The sequence below is a fragment of the Balaenoptera physalus genome (assembly GCF_965194825.1).
Source record: "Balaenoptera physalus genome assembly, chromosome: 8".
Lineage (NCBI taxonomy): Eukaryota > Metazoa > Chordata > Mammalia > Artiodactyla > Balaenopteridae > Balaenoptera > Balaenoptera physalus.
Window position 1 is genome coordinate 81,348,780 of NC_138887.1, and position 27,919 is coordinate 81,376,698.

General features: G+C 33.7%; 1 protein-coding gene across 1 annotated transcript in view; it reads right to left on the bottom strand.

Annotated features, from left to right (window-relative positions):
- DPY19L2 (dpy-19 like 2) overlaps positions 1–27,919 on the bottom strand; it is a 93,068-nt gene that overhangs the window by 23,284 nt on the left and 41,865 nt on the right. Inside the window, exons 12-17 of the mRNA XM_082471815.1 lie at positions 23,147–23,206; positions 19,447–19,527; positions 17,280–17,381; positions 16,146–16,217; positions 13,578–13,624; positions 2,424–2,448 (exon numbers count right to left, since the gene is read on the bottom strand). Of these exons, the coding sequence (XP_082327941.1) occupies positions 2,424–2,448; positions 13,578–13,624; positions 16,146–16,217; positions 17,280–17,381; positions 19,447–19,527; positions 23,147–23,206 (387 nt within the window). The remainder of the gene's footprint in view (positions 1–2,423; positions 2,449–13,577; positions 13,625–16,145; positions 16,218–17,279; positions 17,382–19,446; positions 19,528–23,146; positions 23,207–27,919) is intronic.

Consider the following 27,919-nt stretch of genomic DNA (forward strand, 5'->3'; position numbering starts at 1 on the left):
GTCACAAGTGGAAGTGGGATTAGGAGCCACTTCATTGCTACTGCCCAGAAATCTATCATCTCCTTCCATAAGACCTACTATTTTTAGAAATGTAAATCTCTAATCTGCCTATACATCAGGAGTTTAGCATACCCTCTTTAGTTTGAAAAAATTAAGAGATTTGCTATCACTGTCCTTTTTTTTGGTCAGCTTGACTTCTTATTGCCTTTTAAAAAACCATCTTCTTTACTGCCAACAGACTTAAAGTATTTAAAACTCAGATCTGACCATACCATCTCCAACTTAACAACAAAGTCCAGAATGAAGTCCAGCTTCTTTGCATACAAAGGCATCATAGTCTGAATGCTGCTTTCTTTTCCCATCTTCTTGCCTTTTTTATGCATCAGCAACACTGATTTGCCTGTAGCTCTGGATAAATTTATTACCTTCTGCCTTCTTTGCACGTGTACATCCTTTGACTTTGGTAAGCTCTTCCTCTATAGTCATTTGAAAAGCCTTTCCCTAACTACCCCATCCCTTCCAAACACAGATTTAATCACTTCTTCTTCTGTACTACTTTTGTATCTTCCTTTGTCATTGCACATATAATTATGTGGTCACATTTTTTTCCCTCTACTATACCTTAAATTCCATACAAGCAGAAACCTGGTGTATAGTAGGCACATAATAAAGACTGAACTGATAAATATGCAGAATTAATAGAAAAAAGAAAAATGGGCAAAACAAGGACAAATGGAGAAATGAAAGACAACGAGAAGGTAGCAAACTATGTGAGAAAGAGAGGCAGAAACTTAAGGAATACTATATTTCTAAACAGAGGTGGATTTTAAATATTGTATGATAAATTATGAAGTACGAATGTGTACTAGTAAGTAAAGCTGGATAATGTGACATGCCTGATTTACATAAAAGCAGTTCACATTAGGTGGTATCAGAGTGAATGGCCAACAGCATGGATTTTGCTGCTACACTGCCTGGGTTCATAGTCCTTGGCTCTACAAAGCTAAGGCCACTTTAGCTTTGTGACCTTAGGCAAGTTATCAATACTTAATCTCTCTATGCTACAGTTTTTTTCATCTGTAAAATAAAAAAATAATAGTACTTACATCAATGGGTTGCTGTGAGAATGAAATTATCAAATAACTTCCCCCAAAATGCCCTGCACATAGGAAGCAGTAAGTGCTGACTGCTCCTCTGAGACCACTGGAAATGGATTGCTAGTGGTTAAATGCAAGATTTACTGCAAATTAGCTGTGAGACCTTAGGTAAGCTACTTAATTTCTCTAGGTCTCTAGTCCTTGGCAGAGATCCCTTTGCTCTTTTTCCTAAACACACAGCAAGACTCCATTTCCCAGCCTCCCTGGCAGTCAGGTGTGGCCATGTGCCTGAGTTCTGGCTGTGAGAAGGAAGTGATGTGCATCTATCTTTTCCAGCCTTACAAAGCCTCCGGTGCACAATCTTCATTGTTCTTTCTCCTTTGCTGCCTTGTACACATCAAGCCTGAAAACCATATGTTGAAGATGGCAGAGCCATAGATGGAAGGAGTCTGGGTCCCTCAAATACTGCTTGTTGGAGAACTACCTGCTAATCAGGAACTCCGGTTTTAACCTTATGTGAGCAAAGAATTAAATTTCTACTGATTTAAGTAGAAATGTTAGTGTTTATCTCTGTAACAGCTAATAACATTTATTTAACATAATTTTCTTATTTGCAAAGTGGGAATAATATTATTATGAGAATCAAAACAGTACAGTACATGGCACATAGTAACTATTTAAAAAATATTAGTTATCATCATAAGCTATTCCTATTAAGTTCAAATTCAGTTGCCCTCTCTTGTAAATTTGACCTGCCACTTAAGACTCAAAGTTCTATTACTTAGGAAATTGTATTTCTAGCCAATGAAGATCTTTCTCTTGTGTGTCACAAAATAATTTAGCACCATAAGAAAGGCTATCTTGTTTTGCTCTCCGTTGAAAAATTAGACATATTTGAGGGCAGGAACATCGTTATACCATCTGTTGTATCCTATAACACAGATAAGCTTGTAACTGGTTGACCATCAGGTCTGTGTGTGGCAAAAAGCCACCAGTCACAGGGCCATGGGTACCTACCCTGATGGCCTGTAGCTGATTAGCTCAGTGGGTTAGAAATTAATGTTTGTTATTGTTGAATGAATGAAGGAAGGTAATTTAATTTAATTATACTCTGTAGTCATAAATCAGCCTTCTGGCTGTCAGTTACTACTCTTCAAAACTGAGAGCAGATTAAAAAGTGGGAAGGATGAGCAGAAATTTATTACCAGTGCTGAAGCACTTAAGCACTGATGATGGTGTATCAACAGCAGAGTTATACCTTTGTGAATTATCCTTGAACTAAAATATAATACACAAATCTAGCAGAGATTAAAATGAAAGTTTTACCTCACCATGTTCAAGGAGCTGTCTTCTGGAATAAAACAAAAATATTCTCTATTTACTGACTGTCCATTATACTATGATTACATCAAAATGAACTTCCATTTATTTGTTCTTATATTTTAAATAAATAAATATATAAGTAAATAAAGCTATCAGATAATATTACTAAAAATTATGGCAATTTAAAAGGCATGATTTATAGTCATTCTATTTAAAGTATATCAAAATGCTGTTCTTTGGTTAAGATAAAATGGGTTTTACTGATTGCTGAAGACTGTATCTCTGGAGAGATAAATGAATAAAAAGAATATCTATTAAATATTCAACCATATACAGTATATATAATACTTTATATAAGTACTGCTGTGACTTTGGAGTTGTTTTTATTTTTCACAATTACTAACGTGAACATCCTTGTACTTAAAACTCTGTGAGCATCTCTGAGTATTTCCTTAGGATAAATTTCTAGAATAAAAGTTACTAGGTAAAGCTTATAAATATTTTTAGTTCCACAAAAGTTGTCTAACTAATTTTCTAAATATTTATGTCTAAAAATTTACTAAATTTTTATGGCATACCTACTGTGTTCCAGGCACTGTGCAGTGAACAGTGTGAACAGAATAGATACTGTTCTTATCCTCATAAAATTTATGTTAGATCCAGACGAGAGGTACAAGACTGCTTATTTTATTGCCCATTGTAAAGACTGAATATTTCAGTCTTTGCAGGATAAGAGGACTTCTCATACGGATTTTGGGGTTGGAGAGAGAATTAAGACAGTATAAATAAGAAAGTAAGAAGTATAAGGAAGTTCAGGGGCACACACAGATCCAGAGATTTTTTAAGAAGAGTAGTGGAGGGAAGGCCTCTTAGAATAGTAGTGAAATCACCAAATTATTTTGCCAACCTTGCAAGTCCTTCCTGACTTTACGCAGTCAAAGGTGGAGGTGGGGGTGAATGGATGGGTTCCCACATGTCCTGAAGTCTGCCAGTCACAAAAGACTCCTGTAGTGAGCTATTGCATGTAAGGGAGAGGCCTGGTAGGTAAGTATTATAATCACCAATGACCCCAACAATAAGTACGGATACAAATAAATCTAGTAACTAATTTAGAATATCAATATACAACCAAATCATGAGACACAAATAGGATGAAAGAAAAACATCAAGATCAATGAGCAAGTGAACTGAACTCTCAAGAAAGAGTTAATATAAGGAATAATAGATAGTATTAAATGAAAATTCCAATTATTATCTTCACAGAAGTCTAAGAGGATTCTGCATCCATTCAATTAAAACAAGCTGCAGTAAAAAAGAGCTTTCAGAAATTATGAAAAAAACATATTTGCCTAATTTAAAACCTCCAAAGAAGGTTGAATAGCAGAATTTACACAGCTGAAATTGGTCATTTTGAAGACCCAGTCATAGAATAATCTGAGAATATAAGAAAAAAAGAAATAAAAAATATGATAAAAGCAATAATATATGTTCAAAAAAGAGAGGCTAAAGCAAAAAAAAAAAAAGAGAGAGAGAGAATAACTATCCCCTGAGCTAATGAAAGATTTGAGTGTTCAGATTAAAATGTCCATGAATAAACATATAAATAACAGGGTAGAAATCTTATTTAGGGAATAATGGTTGAAAACTTGCTAACTCTGGGGAGAGATATGGACATCCAAGTAGAGGAGGCTCATACGTGACCTTTCCCAAATTCACTAGATACATTATAATAAAACTGTCAAAATCAAAGACAAAAAATGAACTTGGAAAACAGAAAATCATCTCATATAAGGGAACCCCTGTAAGGCTATCAGCAGATTTCTCAACAGAAACCTTGGAGGCCAGGAGAGAATGGGATATTCAAAGTGCTCAAATAAAAAATCTGTCATCTAAGAATACTTTACCTAGCAAAGCTGTCCTTCAGATGAAGGTGAGAAAGACTTCCCCAGACAAACAAAAGCTGAGGGAGTTCATCATCACTAGACCTGCCTTATAAGAAATGCTAAAGGGAGTCCTTCAAGCTGAAACGAAAGAATGCTAATTAGTAACATGAACACACATGAAAGTATAAAACTTGCTAGTAAAAGTAACTATACAGTCAAATTCAGAATACGCTAATACTGTAGTAGTGGTGTGTAAATCACCTAACTCTAGTATAAAGATAAAAAGACCGAAGCATTAAAAAATAAATATAGCTACAATAATTTATTAATGGATATACAATATAAGAAGATCCACATTGTGACATCAAAAGCATAAAATGGGGACAAGGGAAGTAAAAAGGCAGAATTTTTATATGCAGTTGAAGTTAAGTTGTTATCAGCTTAAAATAGACTCAAAACTATAAGATGTATTATGTAAGCCTCACGATAACCACAAAGTAAAAACCTATAGTAGATACACAGAAGATAGAGGAATCAAAGCATACCACTATGAAAAATCATCAAGTGATAAAGGAAGATAGCATGAGAGGAAGAAAGAAACTACAAAACAGAAAGAAAACAAGATGGCAAAAATAAGTCCTCATCTATCAATAATTACTTTAAGTATAAATTGATTAAATTCTCTAAAGATACAGAGTGGCTAAATGAATAAAAAAAAAAAAAGACCCAATTATGCTGCCTATAAGAGTCTTATTTTACCTTGAAGGATACACATGAAGTAAAAGTGAAGGGATGACAAAAGGTATTCCACACAAATGGAAATGAAAAGAAAGCAGGGGTAAATATATATATATATATATAAAATATATTATATGTATATATAAAATCAGGTGAAACAGACTAAGTTGAAAAATGTAACGATGCAAAGGAGAAAGTCACTATATAATGATAAAGGGGTCACTTCATCAAAAGGATATAGCAATTCTAAATCTATATGCACCCAGCATTAAGACACTTAACTATATTAAGCAAATATTAATAGCTAGGAGAGGAGAAATAGACAGCAGCACAATAATTCCAGGGGACTTAAATACCCAATTTAACATTGGATAGATCATCCAGACAAAAAATCATTGAGGAAATATTGGACTTGAACTACACTTTAGACTAACTGGACCTAAGCATACACACAGTGCACTCTATTCAACAGCAGCAGAGCACACATTCTCCTCAAGCACACATGGAACATTTTCCAGGATAAATCATATGTTAGGTCACAAAACAAGTCTTAACAAATTTAAGATTGAAATCATATCAAGTATCTTTTCTGCCCACAACAGTATGAAATTAGAAGTAGGAGAGCTGGAAAATTCACAAATATAATCCTGAACAATCAATGGGTTAAAGATGAAATCAAAAGGAAATCAGAAAGTATCCTGAAACAAATGAAAATAGAAATACAACATACCAAAATTTATGAGATGCAGCAAAAGCAATTCTAAGAGGGAAGTTTATAGCAATAAATGCTTACATTAAGAAAAAAGAAAGAGTTCAAATAAACAACTTAACTATACATCTCAAGGAACTAGAAGATGAAAAAACTAAGCCCAGAATTAGAAGGAAGAAAATAAACATCAGAGGAGAAATAACTGAAGTAGAGAGAAGAAATAATAGAAAAAAATCAATGAAATAAGAGGTGTTTTTTTTTTTTGAAAAGATAAACAAAATTGACAAGCCTTTAGTTGAACTGAGAAAAAAAGACTCAAATAAAGAAAATCATAAATGCAAGAGAGGACATTACAACTAAATACAAAGAATCATAAGAAACTGTATAAACAATTATAAACCAGCATATGGGACAACCTGGAAGAAATGGATACTTTCCTAGAAACATACAATCTACCAGGACTGAACTGGAAGAAATAGAAACTCTGAACAGACTTAAAACCAGTAAGGAGATTGAATTAGTAATCAAAAGTCTCCCAACAAAAAAAACCTGCAAGACCAGATGGCTTCACTGGAGAATTCTGTCAAACATTTAGACAATAATTAATGCCAATCATTCTCAAACTCTTCCAACAAATTTAAGAGGAAGGAAGACTTCCAAACTCATTTTACAAGGTTAGTATTACCTTGACACTGAAGTAAGACAAGGACAATAAAAATAAAAGAATATTGTAGGCCAATATCCCTGATGAATAAAGATGCCAAAATCCTTAACAAATAGTAGAAACCAAATTCAACATAACATTAAAAGGATCATAAACCATGATCAAGTGGGATTTATCTTTGCAATGCTAGGATGGTTCAACATATACAAATCAATAAATGTGATACACTACATTAACAGAATGAAAGATAAAAATCATGTGCTCATCGCAATAGAGACAGGAAAAGCATTTGACAAAATCCAAAACGCCTTCATGATAAAAACAAAAAAAACTCTCAACAAATTAGGTATAGACAATATAATATAGGCAATATATGACAAGCTCACAGCTAACGTCACACTCAATGGTGAAAAGCTCAAAGTTTTTCCTCTAAGATCGGGAGCAAAACAAGGATGCCCACTCTTGCCATTTATCTTCAACATAGTACTAAAAGTCCTAGACAGGGCAATAAGGCAAGAAAAGGAAACAAAAGGCATCAAAATCAGAAAGGAAGAAATAAAATTGTCCATGTTTGCAGTACCTAGAAATAAATTTAACTGAGGAGAAGACAGACTTGTATACTGAAACTGTAAGACACTGATGAAAGAAATTGAAGAAGACGCAATTAAATGGAGAGATACTCTATGCGTTTGGTTTGGAAAAATTAATGTTGTTAAAATGTCCATACTACCCCAAGTGATCTACAGATTCAATTCAATCCCTAACAAAATTCCAATGACATTTGTCACAGATATAGAAAGAACAATCTTAAAATTCATATGAAACCACAAAAGACCCTGAATTTCCAAAATAATCTTGAGAAAAGCAGAACAAAGCTAGAGGTATTACATTTCCTGATTTCAAACTATATTACAAAGCTATAGTAATCAAAACTGTGAGACTGGCATAAAAAAGACACATAGACCAATGGAACAGAATAGAGAACCCAGTGTTAAACCCATGCATAAATTGCCAATTTATCTTTGACAAAGGCACTAAGAACATGCACAGAGAAAGGACAGCATTTTCAATAAATAATGTTGGGAAAACTGGACAACCACATGCAAAAGAATGAAATTAACTCTTGTCTTACACAATTCACCAAGATTGAGTGGAAATGGATGAAAGGCTTAAATTTAATACTTTAAACCATAAAACTACTATGAGAAAACAAAGGGGAAAAGCTTCTTGACAGTGGTCTTGGTAATGACTTTTTTGGACTTGACACCAAAAGCACAGGCAACAAAAGCAAAAATAAAAAAGGGTGACAATATCAACTTAAAAGCTTTTGCACAAAAAGGAAACAATCAACAGAATGAAAAAGAAACCTACAGAATGGGGGAAAATATTTGCAAACTGTGTACCTGATAAGGGGTTAATATCTGAAGTATCTATATAGAAGGAACTCATACAACTAAATGGCAAAAAAAAAAAAAATCTGATTTTAAAATGGCAAAAAACCTGAACATTTTTCCAAAGAATATACATAAATTGTCAATAAATTGTCAACAGGTACATGAAAATGTGCTCAACATCATTAATTACCAGGGAAATGCAATTCAAAACCACAATGAGATATCACCTCATGTCTATTAGAATGGCTATTATCAAAAAGAAAAGAGATAACAAATGTTGGTGAAGATGTGGAGAAAAGGGAACCTTTGTGGACTGTTGATGGGAATGTAAATTGGTATAACATTGTGTAAAACAGTATGTAGGTTCCGCAAAAAAATAAAATAGAACTACCATATGATCAAGCCATCCCACTGCTGGGAACACATCCAAATGAATAAAAATCCATATCCTGAAGAGATATCTGCACTTTCTAGTCCATTGCAGCATTATTCATCATAGCCAAGACATGGAAACACCCTAAGTGTCTGCTGATGGATGAATGGTGTATTTCTAAAAGCACTGCTGTTGGTCCTTCTAAATCTTAGATCCACCACTTTTGGAACTCTTACCCTTTGAGAGAGTCACAGGATTCTCAAGGCACTTGGCTCCTGCTTCTTCTGACTTACAGCTTACAAAGGGAGAGATACTCCAATATCACAAAGGCATAATTGCTTCTATTAAAAATAACCATGTTTTGGGGAATGGGCTTAAAGGAGAGATGTGAGGTCAGAAACAGCCAACAAAGGGAAGCAGGAAAGAAAGGTACCTAAAATAATAGACCTAAAGAGTAGCACTGGTAGCCTTAGAAGTTGCCAGGAACCAGCTCTTTTGGTGGAGTCACTGTCATTTGTTAATATGTAATCATCTCTACTGTGCAGAAGAGAGTGGAGATTGCTAGACCAACAGAGAGGTGTGAACCATAGAGCATACGCAGAGGAAAGACCAGGGAGTTGAGAATTCTTGATAAGAAACCATAATAGACATTGACCATGGATTCCAGGCTGTGTCAGAAAGCAAACCAGGAATGACGATTAGATTAGAGCAGTTGAGATCTTGGCGCCTTGAGGCAGCTGAAGAACAAACAGATTTAGTGAGCGGGGAGAAGAGGAATGCAAGCATGTGGGTACCAGGTGGGATTTCTTAAAAGGAGCAGTTTCAGGCAATGGCAAGGTCTGGGCTGTGACCACAGAAGCAGAATTGGCAGCATGCAGTTCACCCACTGTCTTCTTCAGGGAGCCTTGCAAATAAGACAGGGTTCTGTTAAGGACATTGTTTAGATTCCAAATTAAAAGTGCCTTATAGCCACCAAGTATTAGAGTGTTATTGTGAAGGGATGTGGGGAGATGGCTTCAGGTCACATGCTTGATGGTCACCTGGCACCTTCCCTGAAGCACTTAAACCTGAATACAAACAACTACTGACCTATATTATCTCAGGAGGTGTTCTATTTAAGAATAATTTCTACCATTATGCCATGAAGAAACTAAAATAACTGTCTCAATTCAAAATGTCATTCTGTTGCTGACACCCAATTCTTACAACCCTTGGTTATTTTTCAATCTTGGATGAAATGCCTGTCAAGATCTCCGTTGGCCTATTGCAAGATGATTTCCCATTGGTTGTTGGTTGATTTGTTTTTTCAGTCAACCAGAGGTTTGGCTGTGGGATTTAGCTGAAAACCCAGGGACTGCTTTAGAGAAGTGAAGATAAGAAGTAGGAACTGAAGTCCCAAACACATGGCTGTGAAAGGCAGCAGAGTGAAGAGTTAAGATCACTGGCTCAGTAGTCAGATCTGGCATCAAACTCGATCTCCACCTGCCAGTTGAGTAGAAGAATCCCATTCTCAGTGTTGTCTTCTGTACTATGAGCTAATAATGTCTACTTTGCTGACTTTTTTTACAAAGATTAGACAAGATCAATTATGTAAAGCACTAAACACAGTTCATTAAACTGTAACATTAGCATTAAAAAAATAAAATAAAATAACCATGTTTTATTAGAGCAATCTTTTCACAGTGCATTCTTGGGAGACAAAAACCTTAACCATCACACCTTGCAACCTGGAGATTTTACGTATTGGAAGAGACACCTCTAGAAGAACTCTCTTCAACCTTGCTGGAAGGGCTCCTATCAGGTACTGCTAACCAACCCTTATGCCACCAGAATCCAAGGAACAGACTCTTGGATTCATGTGACACACCTAAAGAAAGTACAGAACCCTGACTGGACCTGCACATCATCTGGTGACTTGAAAGTAAAGATTTCCCAGAACTGACGTAGATGACATCTGATGAGACAGCTTTCCCAGGATATCCAGGCCAGGACTGTTGGAAGTTTGTCATCAAACTTTTAAGGATGACATAACACTTCAGATGATCACAAATATCTAGGATCTTGATAACATATGAACTTTAGATAAAAAAACACCTGCAAGTACTCCCTCCCACCCTCCTTGTTACTCGCATGTGACCTCAATAGGTTTCCAATCTGTGCGCTTTTCCTCTGATGTGAGACACTACACTCAGGAAAGGTCCTTCCTGGCACTGAGGGACAAAAAGCTGCTGAAACTAGAAAACCTGACTCTTGATCAATGATGCTTTCAGAGAAAGGTCTTGATCAAAAGGGGGAAAGTAAAATAAATTAATAAATAGAAATCTCAATTAAATAGAGTTGGAGACAAGAAAGGGGAATTTTCATGCCCTGTAACAACAGCAGAGTCCAACAGGAGGAAGAAGGATTCCTCTTCTTTCCTGTCAAGGATTCAGCCAATGAAAAGCCACGGACTTTTGGTTTACTATAGCTCTCCCAACTTCGTTTTCCCCTCTATGAAAGTGTTCTCTTCTCCTTGCTGTGCAGGGACTTGCATGTGGCTCACCATGGTTGTAAACCTCAAAGTGCAATCCTCTGGTGACCCCCAATAAACCCATCTTTGTTGGAGAAATATCTGGCAGTCCATTTGTTTTAGGGCAAACAATGAATAAAGAAAATATGGCACATATGTGCAATGGATTATTATTCACCCATAAAAAACAAGGAAATCCTGTCATTTGCAACAACATGGATGAACCTGGAAGGCATTACACTATGTGAAACAGGGAAGACAGGGAAAGACAAATATTTTATGGTATCACTCACATGTGGAATCTAAAAAAGACCAAAAAAAAGTCAGACTCAGAGAGTAGACTGGTGGTTGCCAGGGTCTGGGGACTGGGGGTAATGACGTGATGTTCTTTAAAGGGTACAAACTTTTAGTTATAAGATGAAAGTCTGAGGAAGCAACGTACAGCATAGTGACTATACTTAATAATACTGCATTATATACTTGACATTCGCTAAAAGTGTAGCCCTTAAGTGTTCTCACACACACACAAGGTAACTCTGTGAGGTGCTGGATGTGTTAATTAACTTGGTTGTGGTGATCACTTTACGACATATATGTATATCAAATCATTGTATTGTATACTTTATATATACACATATTTATTTGGCAAAAATGAAAACTATGAAAGAGAATACGGGGAAATACTTTTATGATTTTGATGTGAAGTGTTTCTAAGCACACAAATTAACACAGAAAACACAGCAAGTGTACAGTTGTGACTGTATACAAATTTTAAACTTCTATAAAGCAATGACCATTAATAAACTATATACTGATATCCTAGAATAAACTATGTTATACACATAACAGACAAAAGATTATTGTCTATAATATAAAAAGACACCACAAATCAATTTTCAAATGGTCAAAAAGAAACACAAATAGCCAACAGACATATGGAAAGATGTAAAACTTCACTGGCAAAGACTTGTAAGGTGAGTTACTTTTTAAAAAACTATCAGTTAGAAAATGTTAAAAGTTTAATAACAGTGGTGTTCATGGAGATGCAGAGAAATGGACACTCACCATTATAAGTTCTCAGTATCCATCAAATTATAAAAATTCATACCTTATGGTCTAGCAGTCCCATATCAAATACTTCAAATATTAAATATTCTAAATACTGAAATAAGTGTCCAAATGAATGTGTACAAGGATGTTAATTACTCATAGCACTGGTTGTTATGACAAAAAGATAAATATAATCTAAATGTCCACTGATGTGGGAATGGCTAATTACATGATAGTCACTCGTGATGCTGAACAATAAAACCTGGAGACTACTACAAAGTATGAGGAAGATCTAGGCAGATGCCCAAGACACGCTGTTACATAAAAGTTACAGAATAATACCATTTAAACAGTACATTGGGTTTTCAGAAATGTTTTCTGGAATGATACATACAAAGCCACTTACAATCAGCACAAATTGAGGAGTACATGTAAGAGAGGGGACCATTTCCTCTCTTCTTGATATACTATTTTTTCTGATTGTATGACTAAGCATATAGTTGACTCCTGAACAACATGGAGGTGAGGGGCGCAGTTGAAAGTCCGAGTATAAATTATAGTTGGCCCTCCATATACTTGGTCCCTCCGTATCCCGGGATTCAACCAACCACAGATCTAGTAATAGTGTAGTATTTATTCTTGGAAAAAAATCTGCAAATAAGTGGACCCATGCAGTTCAAATCCATGTTGTTCAACAGTCAACTGTATTAATTTTGTGATTTAAAGGCCACTCTGCCCATAGCCATCACTTTCAGGAATGTAATCGCCAAGAAAGACCTCCTAACTTTGAGCTAAGTATCTTCCTTCCACCAATTGGCTCCCTCAAGTCTGTCATCTTCCACATTATACTCTCTCAAATGTTTGAAGACAGCTGCCATGTACCTCTCAATCTTCTATTATCCAATTAAATATCCCAGGTCTCTTCATGCATTCCTTAAGTGAACAGTTTTCAGGGCTCTAAAAACATTCTTTTTAGAATGTCAAGACATGTTCCCCCAGGCTCCATCTGACCAGAACAAAGTAGAGTGGATCTACTAACCTTCTTGATTTGGAAACAGTTTCAACAAACAAGATGTTACCATTTCAACCATAAGATTCTAATTAGCTCTTCTGGCTACCATACAAAACTGTTTACTGAAAATATAAGCATGGGGTACAGGGTTCATGGAAACTCTCTATTCTATCTTCAGAATTTTTCCGTAAATCTAAAACTGTCCTAAAATAAATTTTATTAAAAATAATCCATCTAATGAACATATCTACAAATATTAAATGTAATCTGAGGTAAAATTTTCCTCAGAAGGAAGTTTTCTTCACAATTCTCATGTCCTATAGCAATGTGTGATTTGAGTTATATTTTGCTCATATTTGTTTATCCCATAATTCTAGTGACTAATAAAACCACAAAGAAATGCAATAAAACAAGCAGTTTTAACAATAATGTAGGAAAAGTTATTTCATGAATATTCAGAAAAACAAGTATGCTTTCTCTGAAAGTTTAAAAAAAAAAAATAGCCAAAATAAAACTTTAGCTTACTTCTGTTTACTGACTTTAAATTGTAGTGGTATATCAAAATTAAACTAAATCAATTTAAACTTTGAGTTAATTCACAAATATAAATCCTTCAAAACAAGTCCAAATGCATAAAAGAGAGACAGCCATAAGAATAATACATTCGGTCTTTTTTTTTTAAGAGGACATCTAAGTTTGGTTCATGTTTCCTTTTGTAATCATAATGCTGAAGTTTAATGTATATTCATTTGGAAAACTGATATTACAGTAAGTTATTTAATAACTGAATATAGTATGGTTTAAAAACAACTATGAAATAATTACCTCAGATAAGTGTTTGCAGATAAGACACATAAAATATCACGAAAAGCCTGTGAATAGAATCAAATCGATGAAATTTCTAAGGAATTAAGTGACTTTTAAAATGGCCTGATTCATTAACAAAAATACCCCCACTAGAAAGAAGTATTTTTATTGTTAAAATGAGTCCTCAGAAACAGTTTAGTTCCAGCTCTACCTCAGGCAAATAATTTCTTGAAGTTGTAACCTCCTTTTCTATTTAAAAAAAAAAAAGTATTGGAGTAAATCTTTCAGCTCTAAAATTCTAAGCTTTTTATATGTGGATAACTTCTTACCAGTGTTTAAGTTTATATTTTACTGGGAGGCAGGTGGGTTGTAGGTGGGGGATTGGTTTCCACAAAGGAGGCAGCTTCCTCCAGGTACTTTCAGAGACTATTTTATCTTGACCTTCTAAGCGAATTAGGAATTTCTCTCTATCTACACAGTCTATATGCCTGCTTCACTCAAACTCCTGATTATTATAAAATTAGCTATGGCGTATCTGCTTGCCTGATCTACCTCAGCCTGAAGTGACTGCTACAGAAGGCTTAAGAGCACTTATCAAAATGGGACTTCCCTGGTGGTCCAGTGGTTAAGACTCTGTGTGGCTCAGCCAAAAAAAAATAATAATAATAAAGTGTACCAGATGATGATGAGAGAGGGAGGAGTGAAGGCAAAAAAAGTGGAAGCTAACTTTGGCCAAAGAAGCTTTAGCAGCAATTACACACAACTTAAGAAATTTACGGGGAACTTAAAATTTTGCACTCTGCATGATATGTGGCTTGTAACTCACAGATAAACATTGAAAAAAATACGTAACAAAATTTCTACTCTAATGTTAAATTAAATCTAAGTTCAGAATTTTTAACTTCTCTCATTGATTCAGGGGCATCCGGCATGGACGAATGTTTCAAGTAATGAAAATGAGATTATCAGTCTTTTTGGCAAGCAAAAGCCTATTCAAAGGTATAGATAATAGAATATATGCATTTATAGGAGTCTAAGATTCAATAGTGTTACAGGAAATCATACTAGACATGCCTTCCTCCTTTCCTTCTCAGAAGTGATTTCACACAAGTGAAAAGTTAAATGAACATCAGAAGTATCCCTGAGGTGGAAAATAAGCCATAACAGGAAAAATAAAGACTGAGGTGTTTATGTGGATGCAGAAAGGAGTTAAGCTTTAATGGCTGCAGGGATGGGTGTGTGTGTGTGTGTGTGTGTGTGTGTGTGTGTGTGTGTGTGTGTGTGTGTGTGTGTGTGTGTGTGTGTACGCATGCGCCTGCTACTGCACGTGCACGGTTTGAGCTGTGGTATGTTTGGGGGCTAGTATTATGTTTATGAGTCTTAGATCTTGTATCTTTATTTTTTAAATAGTTAATAGTAGATCTAGTTATCATCTTCTCCTGTGCTAGATATCTCCCCACTGAACAGTTAATTCTTGCATTAGTCCCCCCCAAGTGGAGCCTTGTAAGAATAACACAAATTGCCATGATGGAATAGAGAAATATGCTAGTGGAGAAAATCTGCAGCTTGAGCTAAGTAGGGCCAAAGCAATGGAAAGCAGCAAACCTGTGTGTAGTTTACCCATTCGTATCTATCCTGACTCTTTGCACGTGGTCCCTAGGGAACTGGATCAAGGGTGAAACAACAGAGATGTACAGGGAGATGCCTTTCTCACTCATAAATTATTCATCTTCTATGTGAAAACAAAGGAGTGAGAAATGTGGGAACTGGAACTACATAGGGAAGATAGGCAATTTGACTTTAAATTTAGAACACTGGCTTCAACAAAACCACACTTCATATGACAGTAGAGAAATCATGTTATTGTTATCTGCTTAAAAGCATAAAATACATACTGACTTAAGGCAGGACAACTTTTAAACAATAAAAATAAAGATGGTTCAAAATTGCTAAAAACTGAGGACCCACTGTCTTTAACCAGACTTTCGGATAAACCACTCCCAGACCAAGAAAATCTTCTAGTGGTATTTTAAACATTATTTCTTCTACTGTGATAACATTTTGTTTTTTTGTGAAAACAGTGAACAGTAGAGAATGATATTTTAATGGCTATACAAATTTCTCCTATTCATGTCTCAAAATGGATCAAGACTTTTTTGAATGTGCTTTATATTTGAAAGATACCAAAGTGGTCATTGTACTTTTCTTTTTTAGTACCTATAACAATTGCAATTATTTAATCATTTGGGAAATTATTTGCTGAATGTTCCCCCTGGCTCAGACTGTGAGTTTCAAGATAGGGCTGGGCTTGTCTTATTTATCTCAATGTACCTACTTTGTTAACGTAGTTCTTAGAACATAGTGGGTAACTGACAAATTTCTTTCCAAAGAATAAGTAAAAATATCTTTTCTAATGTGGCTTTCAGAAAAAAACCCACATAATAATAGATAAAGAAAAATCTGAATAAAAAAAGTTTTTTAGGGAGGGAAGAGTTCATCCTAAAAGCAAGACAGAATTCTGAGCTATCAGCATTAATCTAAGTCCTTGTCTTGAACCCAAAAGCAAGTGAAAAAATTTTTAAATACCTTTTTAAAGATAAAATAAGTAATCACCATAACGATTGGAAGCAACAATGTCTCTGTGTATCTCAGTGGTGTCTGAAATATAGCAAATTATTCAAAATAATTATTTATTAAATTTTACATTAAATGAATGAAAATGTATGTCAAATTGAGTGTCACAATAAGATTTCGTAAAGGTAAAAGATATCTTTGTCATTAACAGACTATATATTTATCGAGTTTCATGTTCTAATACAAGAATCAAAATTATAAAATAGTTACACAAATATATCAAATAGTTTTAACGATAAAAACTATTAAAATTAGCTATGGATATTATTTTTTCCTTTCTTTTGGTTTTATCTTTTCTTTATTTCTATTATATAATAGTAAGTTTAAAATGTGTGTTTACTGATCCCTGGACCCTAGATTATCATTTCCTGGGCTGCAAATTCTATTATTTTCATTTGTGAAACTATAGAACTAACAATGAAGTTACACTAAGTAATTACTGTAAGTATGAGTAAGTACTAAAATAATAGCAGCAGCTAAATAATTCTCGTGAATCGTGATAGAGAGTGATTTACCATGTAACAAAATTATATATTTCTTGAAGGCAGGAATCAAGTCATTTTACTCTTCATAGTCCGACTACAAACTGCCTCACAGATAATTAGTGGTCAATAATTGTTTCTGAATAAATGTATGACTGATTGGATAGATAAGAGAATAATAGATGATTAGTAGTATATCTTTCTTGGCAATGTCTTATTTTAAAAGTTTGTAATATTTGGGATGTTAAGTGAAAAAAACTGAATTTTTAAAAAACAAAAACAAGAATTTGGGTTTATATTTCCTGAGTGGTCTCATACCTCCAACTGACCTAGATTATTAAAAGTAAGTGAACTGTAGTAACAGTAATTGACTACGGGTCATACAGTATATTATGCACTCGCCCTGGTAGGGGCCATTGTTCACTGATTTTACACATAAACCAGGTGAGGAAGGCCATATAATTAGCAAAAGTTACCATAAAAAAATGATAGAGTAAGTAAATTGGGTGTTTCTGAATAAAATTTTTGAGTTTCCGATTAAAGGGAAAACTTAAGAGCAAGAACCCATCATACCTGTAGAAGAGAATAAAAGAAACATTCATACCGCTTTTTCCATGAAGTCAAATTCAGGAGCACAGGTGTAAATTAAAGTATCAAAATCTGTATATCTTAAGATTCTGGCTGCAATAAGGTCACTCAGGCGAATCTGGAAGAAAAAAACAAATTAAAATTACACAAATAATTATAGTTAATAATAATTGGTTTGATGTAATAGTAACAAATTCTACAGAGAAGATAAATCCAAGGTACATGGATGCCTCTCCAAAAAAACAAAAAATACAGTGAACCACATTATGTGCTGAATTATGAAGAAAATTGAAAACAAACAGAAATAGCAAGAGAAATGAAAAGGAAAAAGAAGTTCAGAAAAAGCAAGCAGAGAAGGTGATAATGTAAAGAATGAGCTAAAATCAACATCTGCTGGGCACAAACCACCATGCAGTTGATCATGAGATTTTATAATCAGATCATTTATCAAGAAAAAAACAATTTCAGTTAACTCCTTTCACCACACATTGTAAATCATGAACAAATTTTCCATGCACTGTCATTTTCACAAAGCCTCATACATTGAGCACAATTTTTGGTGCTTCTTGAATTTTTCAGACATACTACATTCAAGCCATTAACTATGAGAGCTATTCTTCAAGAGAATTACAACAACTATACATACTACTTTGATTTAGTTACTTGATCTCAAAGGACTTTAACATAAACACCACCAACCAAATCCAATGTAGAACTATTTTCTACCAATTATTTATTACCTACTTTGGTGAGACAATTATTTTTACACTGCATTCTTAGAAGGCCAGATAAAGAAAAATATTTGGCATGCAAAACATTAACTCAAACTACTTTACAAGGACATAAATTATTATATATCAACTTTGATGATTATCTATGGTTTTCATTTATTCATGATTCCCCTTATCTACCAGTACCAAGGATAATTTACAGTTAACTTTATTTTTCTAATTTAGAATAGGCCTGGTGACTAATTATAATTTAACCAAGCCACTTTAGTTTCAAGTCTTTCTCACAGCTGTCACACAGAAGTCACTTAAGAATACCAAGGGGAGTGTGTGTGTGTGTGTGTGTGTGTGTGTGTGTGTGTGTGTGTGTGTGTGTTTTAGGATTTGTAAAGAGTTGGGTGACAATGTGGAGCAAGGCAAGAAAGAAAATAACAGACCAACTTAATAAATAACTTAGGAGGCCTAAATAAAGTTTACCATAAAATGTATACCCCCTACAGAATAAAAATTTAAGAACAACAAATAAACCTAATAAACCACTCTGCAGATCTAACAATAAATGGCAAATAAATCCTTATATTTTGAAATTTTATTTAACATGAACATGTATGCAGGCTCAATTCTCCTGGATAGTGACAGCACTTGACATTTTAAGAGAGTAACTACTATCTATAATCCCTTGTTAAAGTTGAAGCAATTTCAGCATTAGACAGCATCCTAATTGGAGAGTACTATATAAGGTAAATTTCAGAGTAGATTATTGTATGATACACTCATCTATCCTCATATCCAAACAGAAAGTGCTGAAAAGTCAAAAGTTAAAATCATGCATTGTTTTCTATTCCCAAAACAAACTAGTTAATAGGAACTTTTGCTTTGAAAAGGGCCATTATTTGAGGTATTAGCCTTAAAACAGACAGAAACAACATGCATGAGGGATGTGGTCCATATATTTTCTAGAAGTTGAAAAGACAGAGAATTTTTATCATTCTCTTTATACAAGAAGAACTTTAAAAATATCAAATCACATCTTAATTTTAGTCTATAATTATAAATAAAACTATATTGAATAAATAAAATTTTAAAAAAACTATATTGAGATCTTGAGTTCTATATTGCAAAGCTGAGTACAGACTGTTCATATGTTAACATTTACAATGAATTAATAACTTATTAAACAAACAATTTGTATTTTAACCAAAATATAAACAACTACTTAACGTATTTTTTTCCTAGAAGGCTAAGTCACCATTCATTGATATACTTTCTTCTTAGTGGGTTGAAAAGATCTGCAGGGTATTAGTACTGACTCTGCCAATAACTAGTTTGGGACCTTGAAGAAGGCACTTAACCTCTATAAAATGAAGAGGTTTCATTTAAAAATAGATGGTTTCAAAGTCTTCATCCAACTAAATATTTATAGAAATTCTAATGTTTTAACTAGAAAGTACTTACATGGTCTGAAACACCTAAAATTTTAGATGTCAGAAATTTCAAAATGATTGTCCCACAAAACCAAGCACTACCTTGAATTATCTAGAAAATAAACAAAATAGATAGAAGTCAGAAGACCAAAAGGTCCTTCTTCCTGGAAATTAAACCTCCTGTTAATAAGTCTTAAGTGAAAGGGAAACACAAACTCAAAAAAAAATTTTTTTTAAATATGGTAATGAAAACTACATATTAGAAACTAAGGGATGCATGTAAATCAATGATCAGAAGAAAATTCATGGCCTCATAAACTTTTATCAATAAAAATGAAAGTAAATAAATGAAAAGCTTGACTCAAATATCTAGATAAAGAACAACAAAATAAACAAAACACATGAAAAGAAATATTCAAGGGAAGAATAGTCTATTATATTTAGACCTATGTGCATCCATTTTGTTGTCCTTTACTTCTTCTGGATGTTCTAACATTCCTTCTCTCATCATTTACTTCCTGTTTCAAGGACTTCTATTAATCATTATTTAAGGGTTGTTCTGCTAGCAACAAATTCTTAGTTTTCCTTCATCTGAGAATATGTTTTACTTTCCCCTTCATTCCTAAAAGACACTTTCACTGGATATATAACTTGTGGTTGACAATTCTTTCCAGCATTTACAAATGTTGTGCCACCTCCTTCTGGCTCCCATAGTTTCAGATGAGAAGTCTGCTGTAAATTCGAATCAGTTTTGCCCTAAAGGTAATGCATCATTTCCCTCTGTCTGCTTTCAAGACTTTCTTTGCCTTTAGTTTGCAGAAGTTGAATTATGATGTGTCTTGGCATGGATTTTGTTGGCTTTATCCTGCTTGGGATTAACTCAGTTTCTTGACTCTGTAGAGTTACGTCTTTTACCAAATCTGGAAAGTTCTCAGCCATTACTTCTTTTTTTTTTTTAACATCTTTATTGGAGTATAATTGCGTTACAATGGTATGTTAGTTTCTGCTTTATAACAAAGTGAATCAGTTATACATATACATATGTCCCCATATCTCTTCCCTCTTGCGTCTCCCTCCCTCCCACCCTCCCTATCCCACCCCTCTAGGTGGTCACAAAGCACCGAGCTGATCTCCCTGTGCTATGCGGCTGCTTCCCACTAGCTATCTATTTTATGCCATTACTTCTTCAAATACTTTTTCAGGCCCACTCTCTTTTTCCTCTCCTGTGGAACTTCCATGATACAAATATTAAATCTTCTGTTATTGTCCCACACTTCCCTAAGCCTCTATCATTTTTTTCCAGTTACTTTTCCTCTGTTGTTTAGATTGGGTAATTTCTATTGTTCTATCTTCAAGTACACTAATTGCTTTCTTTGTTATATTCATTCTTCTATGAAGCTCATTCACTGTTTTTTATTTCAGTTACAGTATTTTTCAAGTTATTCTTTTTTAAAAAAAATTCCCAAGTTATTCCTTTTTTTAAAAAAAAAATTTCTATTTCTTTGGTGATATTTTGTTTGCTTCTAGAGTACTTATAATTGCTCACTGAAGTATTTTTATGATGACTGGTTTAAAATTCTTGCCAAATAATCCCAACATCTTACTCATCTGAGTGTTAACATCTCTTTATTGCCTTTTCTCATTCAAGTTGTAATTTTCCTTATCCTTATTACATGATAAGTGGTTTTACACATTTTTTAAAAAAAAATTTAAATTTCAAAAATATTAGATTTATTCAGATACTATGCATTTTTTTCTCCCTAATATATATGGCATATTTTCAAAAATATGGTTTTTGTTTGTTGCCAAAGAGTAGAAATGCAATTAACTTTTGAATATTAATCTTATATCTAGCCATGTTATTGAATTTTTATAATTTCTAGTAATTATTTTGTTTTTTATATAAATAATGATATAATAAATTTTGATTTTTCTTTCCATTTCTTTTCTAATCCTGTTATTTACTTTCTTGCTTTTACATGTTTGAACCTTTAATAAAATGTGGAAAAACATATTTATCTTGATCTTCATAAATGGAATACTCCAAATATCTCTCCTGCAAAACCAATGACTGCTGAAGAATTTTATTGGGTTAAGTAAACTCCCTGCTATTTCTTCTGTGCTAAGAGTTTTTATCATAAATGGGTGTTTAATTTTATGAAATTTATTTTCTGCATCTAATGAGATGATCATAAAGTATTTTTCTCCTTTAATTTGCTAGTGTGATAATTTACATTTATAAATTTTCCAGAAACATCTTTGCACTCCTGGGATGAACCCAATTTGACAAGAATGGATTATCCCTTTTTTTTTTTTTACAAAAACAGGTGTTTTTGTAAGAAAAAGTGTTATTTCACAAAATAGCTTTGCTATTTCTTTCTGATGGTCTTCCATAAAAAAGACATAAGAAAAAAGACATAAAAAAGACATAAAAAGCCAGAATGTCTTCTGCGTTGTTCAGATGACTACCATGACTAATTTCTCCCTTTTGCAAGAGATTGATGGTATTAATTATATCAGTTTTAAAACATAAATATAAGCTGAACATTCATTATATCTTAACTGTTCTCTCCTTAGATTTTTGTTTCTTTGAAATTCTTGACTTGAAAGCATTTTATTCTTTGCAGTCTAAAATTGAAAATATTTAAGACAATAAATTTTCCTCTGAACACAACTTTGGCAGAATTCCCTAAACATCCACAGATACTGCTCTATTTGTTGTCATTTTTCAGTAATTTGTAATTAAAATTTTGACTTCCTTTTGAGTTAAATTATTAAATAAAAATCTTTAAATTTTCTGTTGATTTCTTGGTTTAATCTTTAAAAAAACAAGCTTTGCCAATTTTTCTGAAGTAAAAAAAAATCAAATATTAGAAGGGTCATATTCAATAACAAGTGTATTTTCACCATAGGGGATGGGAGAATGCTTCCAGCAATAAGAAACTGGCAACTCATTCCATTTTGTTTGTTTGTATTCTGAGTGGCTATCTACCCTCTTATCATTTCCAGTTTTACTGTACCAATATAAAATATGTAATCATAGAGTTCTTCAATATGGTAGATTTTATTTTTTAGTAGGAGTACATTAAAGACCTAGAGAAAAAGAATGTCATCTGTCTGATATTATGAGAATTAGTCATTGCAGTGCCTACTTAATAAGGTACTTATTTTACTTTGTAACATAACATACAAATATAGAGGTAATATGGGTCATCCATTTGTACATTTGCAAAAAAGTCAAACAAAGATCAGGTAGTGGCTGAGTTGAAATAAAAAGGGACTGGGAGATTGTAGGGAAAATGTTAAAAGGACAAAAATAATAAGAGTCTAAAGTTGGAAGCCAAAGGAAAGATAGATGATGGATAAATGTAGAGAAAAGAAAAAGGGAAAGTGGGGACAGAACTACAGACTGAGTTATTTTGAAGAGAAGGTTAGTAAACCTAAAGAAAGAAACTCAAAGCAAATAGAAAAAAAAATTAAAAGCAAGGTAGTAGGGTATAGCAGAAGGAAAAGTAAAGAAGAAAGGCCTGAGGGTAGTGCTGAAATAAATGAACTAACTTCTTGAAAATGACTTGTAGATGTCGCTAAGGAGTGTTTCCCACCTTATGTAAGTAGCTATTCATAATATTTACTAACTATAAATCATTCATTTTTAAAGCATATTATCTGTATTCAGTTTATAGAAATAAAAAAGGATTTGAAGAAATTGTGTTAAAAATGTTGAAGCTTACCCAAAAGTGGAGTCCAGATGCACCCAATCTTTGAATTTTATTTCTCTTTAAAATTATCACCTAAAATGCATATGACATAAAATAACACAATTAAATTAAATTAACTTTTTTTAAATTACATTTCAAAAATTACACATTTCAAAAATTACACAGCCACCTCCTTCCATCTTGGCTATAACCAGCCATTTTCCTTCTTAATTGTTGATTTTTCTGAATTTGGACATGGAAAATTTCTTTGGGGTGAAAGCCAAATGCTTTGCGTATCAAAAAGTTGACCCTAGAATCAAGTTAATTCCTCACTGAGTTACTTGGGACGTTTTATGCAGGGCATCTCCTCTGAGGAGATAGATGGTGTGTGGAAGGTATGTCCATGCAAGCGTACATGTAAGTTACCCAGCAAAATTAGTGGTCTAAATTAACATGAAAATCCTTCCTCTCCAAACTCCCAAATATTTTAAAATGTTTAAAAAATATATATCTAACTGAATTTATATAAAAGAAAAGGAACTTTCCAAGTTCCAGAGAAAAGAAGGTGATTTTAAAAAAGTAAAACATTAATTAGGAGAGTTTTTAAGGAGTTGGCAGTTTTTAAGAAGGTCTGTAGAACAGGGTTACAACTATGGGCTTGTATTAAAAGGGAGGGCAGCAGAAGAAGACTTGGGACTATGAAAGGTAAGAAACTGGAATTAAGACTCATGCATACAGCTGGGGTCCTCAAAAACTATACCCCTGGTGCTATCGACTGAATGTGTACGTCCCTCCACCGATCCTGTGTTGAAACCCTAAGCCCCAATGTGACATATTTAGAGGTGGAAACTTTGTGAGGTAATTAGATCATGAAGGTGGGAACCTCATAAATGGGATTAGTGCCTTTCTAAGGACAGACATGAGAGAGATGATCCCTCTCTCCATCATGGGAGGATACAATGAAGATATCTGTCTGCAAATCAAGAAGAGAGTCCTCATCAAAAACTAAATCAGCTGACACCTTGATCTCGGACTTCCCAGCATCTAGAACTGTAAGAAATAGATTTCTGTGTAAGCCACCCATTCTGGTATTTTTGTTATAGCAGCTTGAACTGACAAAGACATGCAGGGACTAGGAATACTCCTCCTATTATCCCTACAAGTTGGTAAGGTATTTGTTTATTCCCAAGTTTGTGTTGGAAAAACAAAAGGCTCCAATGAAAAACAAATCTTAGGCCTGTGTATTACTAAGATTTGGAGGAGAATTTTGCATCATCTAATTGGCCCAAGATGAGCCAGGATTCCTGAACTTCCAACAATAGGAAAATATAAATGTACCAGATTACACAATGCAAAATTGTTTGTAAATGCAAAATACAAGAAATAAACAAAATGCCCAGACTTAGGAGAGTGGTTGAATTATCTATGGAATATGCAGAAGGGAATACTTACTATGAAATTATAAGAAAGAATGAAGATCTCCGTGAACTGATATGTAGTGATATCTAGGAAAGGTTGCTAAGTGATACCCAGAATAGGTTGATAAATCAAAATGCAAAAGACTATAGTATGCTACCTTTTATGTAAGTAGGAGGGGGGATAATAAAATATACATGTAATATTTATTAGTGCAAAAAAGAAAAAAAAAACAACTAAATGGGTAAACCAGAAAACCAATGAGATATCTCACTTATAAGAAATAGATAGGACCAAGGTAAAAAGAAAGGTGGACAGAATGGGGTGGAAGGAATGAGAGGGAGTGACATTTTCTGAGTATAAGATTTGTATATTTCTTATTGTTAGAAACATGGTAATATTTCACTACAAAAATAAATTAAGTAATTAAAATCAATCAGGATGGAACTCCTGCTTCTGGTCAAATTGGTATAACAGGAAACACATTTACTTTCTCATCTGAAACAACTAAGCACTAGCAAAATAGATTATAAGAGACTACTATGAAAAATTAGATGCCAACAAATTATATAGCAAGAAAAAAATGGATTCATTCCTAGATGCATATAATCTACCAAGACAGAATCATGAAGAAACAAAAACTCTGAACATATCTATGACTAGTAAGGATATTGAATCAGTAATCAAAAATCTCTCAACAAAGAAAAACCAGGACCAGTTGGCTTCACTGGTGAATTCTACCAAACATTTATAGAAGAATTAATGTCAGTCCTTCTCAAACTCTTCCAAAAAATTAAAGAGAAAGAAACAATTCCAAGCATACTTCATGAAGCCAGCATGACTCTGATATCAAAGCCAGACAAGGACACTACAAGAAAACTAAACCATAGACAAATATCCCAGGTGAACACAGATGCAAAAATTCTCATTAAAATACTATCAAACTAAATTTAACATCACATTAAATGAATCATACACCATGATCAAGTGATATTTATCTTTGCCATGCTAGGATGGTTCAACATATGTAAATCAATTAATGTGATACACTATGTTAACAGAATAAGGGATAAAAATCACACGATCATTTCAATCAATGCAGAAAAGAATTTGACAAAATTTGACATCCTTTCATGATAAAAACTCTCAACAAACTAAAAATAAAGGGAAAGTATCTCAATATAATAAAGGCTATATCTGAATACACTCAGTGGTGAAAAACTGAACGCTTTTCCTCTAAGATCAGGAACAAGGCAAGGATGTCAACTCCCACCATTTCTATCCAATACAGTACTGAAGTCCTAGTTAGAGCAATTAAGCAAGAAAAAGAAATAAAAGGTATAAAAATTGAGAAGGAAAATGTAAAATTATCTCTGTTCACAGATGGCATGATCTTCTATGTAGAAAACACTAAAGATTCTACATACACACACACACACACACACACAAAGTGTTAGAATAAACAAGTTTTGCAAAGTAGCAGGATACAAACTCAACAAAGAAACTATGTTGCATTTCTATACACTAACAATGAACTATCTAAAAAGGAAATTAAGAAAACAATCTCACTTACAATAGCCTCAAAAAGAATAAAATATTAAGAATAAACATAACCAAAGAGGTGAAAGACTTATACACTGAATACATTGCTGAAAGAAATTAAAGAAGACACAAATGAAAAGACAGTATTTGTCTTTCTCTGTCTGACTTATGTCACATAATTATGCCCTCAAGTTCTATCCATGCTGTCACAGATGGTAGGAAAACCTTTAGCTACCATTTCCAGGGCCCTTCATTTGTGTGAGCCAGACTGAGATCTAATATTATATTCCTTTCATCTGAAGGACCTCCTTTAACATAAAAGTCATAAAGTCTTTATTTTGCCTGCATTTTTGAAAGATATGTTTGCTGGATATAGAATTATAGATAGTATTTTAAAATATTTTAAAGATGCTGCTTGACTGTTTTGTTGCTTGCACTTTTTTCTTATGAAAAATCTGACATCCTTACTCTTTGTTCTTCTGTATTTAACATGTCTTAATTCTCTTGCTACTCCCAAGATTTTTTCTTTATTGCTGATCTTGAACAATTTGATAATATGCTTACTCTAGCTCTATGATTTTTGTATTTGAGATTCACTGATATTCTTCATCTCTGAGATTATAATTTTCAGCAAATTTGGAAAATTTTTGGTCATTATTTCTTCAAATATTTTTCTACTTCCTCCCAACTCCCCTCATTTAGAAATGTACTGTACTTTTCCTATATGAACTGTGAACTGTAAAGGAGGGATTGGAATATCATCATTTTGCAATCCCTACTGAATTAATGGATCTGGTACTAAGCGCTGATCATAAAAAGAGAGGCACCAGATAATATGTGCCTCCTGACTGAAAAACAATACTATATACTTGCCGAAGGAATTAAATCTGAACATGTCCAGGTATTAGACCCAAGTATTAATATAAATACAGAAGACAAAAGAAGATGTAAAGCGGCACCATGAGGATTCAGGAGCAAAATCTAGACCACAGGACCCTTCACATGTTCAGTGACCCAGGTAAAAAAAAATATCCCGGGGAAAAAAACAGGGAGACATATTGGAAACCTATAGATAAAAATAGAAACTTAAGTGATGAAACTATAAAGAAAAGCCTGGAGTGATCACCATAGTCATGATAGTCACTACTGTTTTAGAGCAGCTCAAGGGAGTTATGATTGAGGCAGGTTACATGGAAGGCTTCTAGAATGGTTAGAAAAGTTCTGGTTTTGACTTGATGGTAGTTTAAGGATGTTTGCCAAATAACAGTCCACTAATCAGTACTTATCAGTACTAGTCAGAACTAAGTACATAAAACATTGGTTTTATGAGGTTTTCTACGTCTGTGCTATATTTTAAAATAAAAAATGTTTTCATAAAAAGAGGTGGATGAGCACACTGTTACAAGTCCTCTACTTTGTAATACTGAAAAAGTTTGACAAAATGTTGAAAAGAAAGGGCCTATGTCTTTTGGGAGAGAGAAAGAGGAGAAATTACTTACTGGGAGGCAAAAAAAAAAAAGGTATGGGGAGAAAAAATGTTAAAAACCTACATCTCAAAAGATCCAGTCAATGCACGATACATGGAAAAGTGCTGTATTTTGGTATTTCTGTAGTAAGTTATCATTTCTGGTCATTGAGGAAAGAGAACATCCTAGGAACATTCCAGTGGAGGAGAACATTCCAGGTTCTGGCTTATGAATATCGGAAGTGTGACTATAAGGTAATAAAACTGATTTACGGAACCACCATTCCAAATACAACTCTGAGTGTTATTCCACGAAAGTAAGTCACATGAAGAAACTACACACTTACTATAATTATGTTGCCACTGCTCAAAACAGTTTGGAA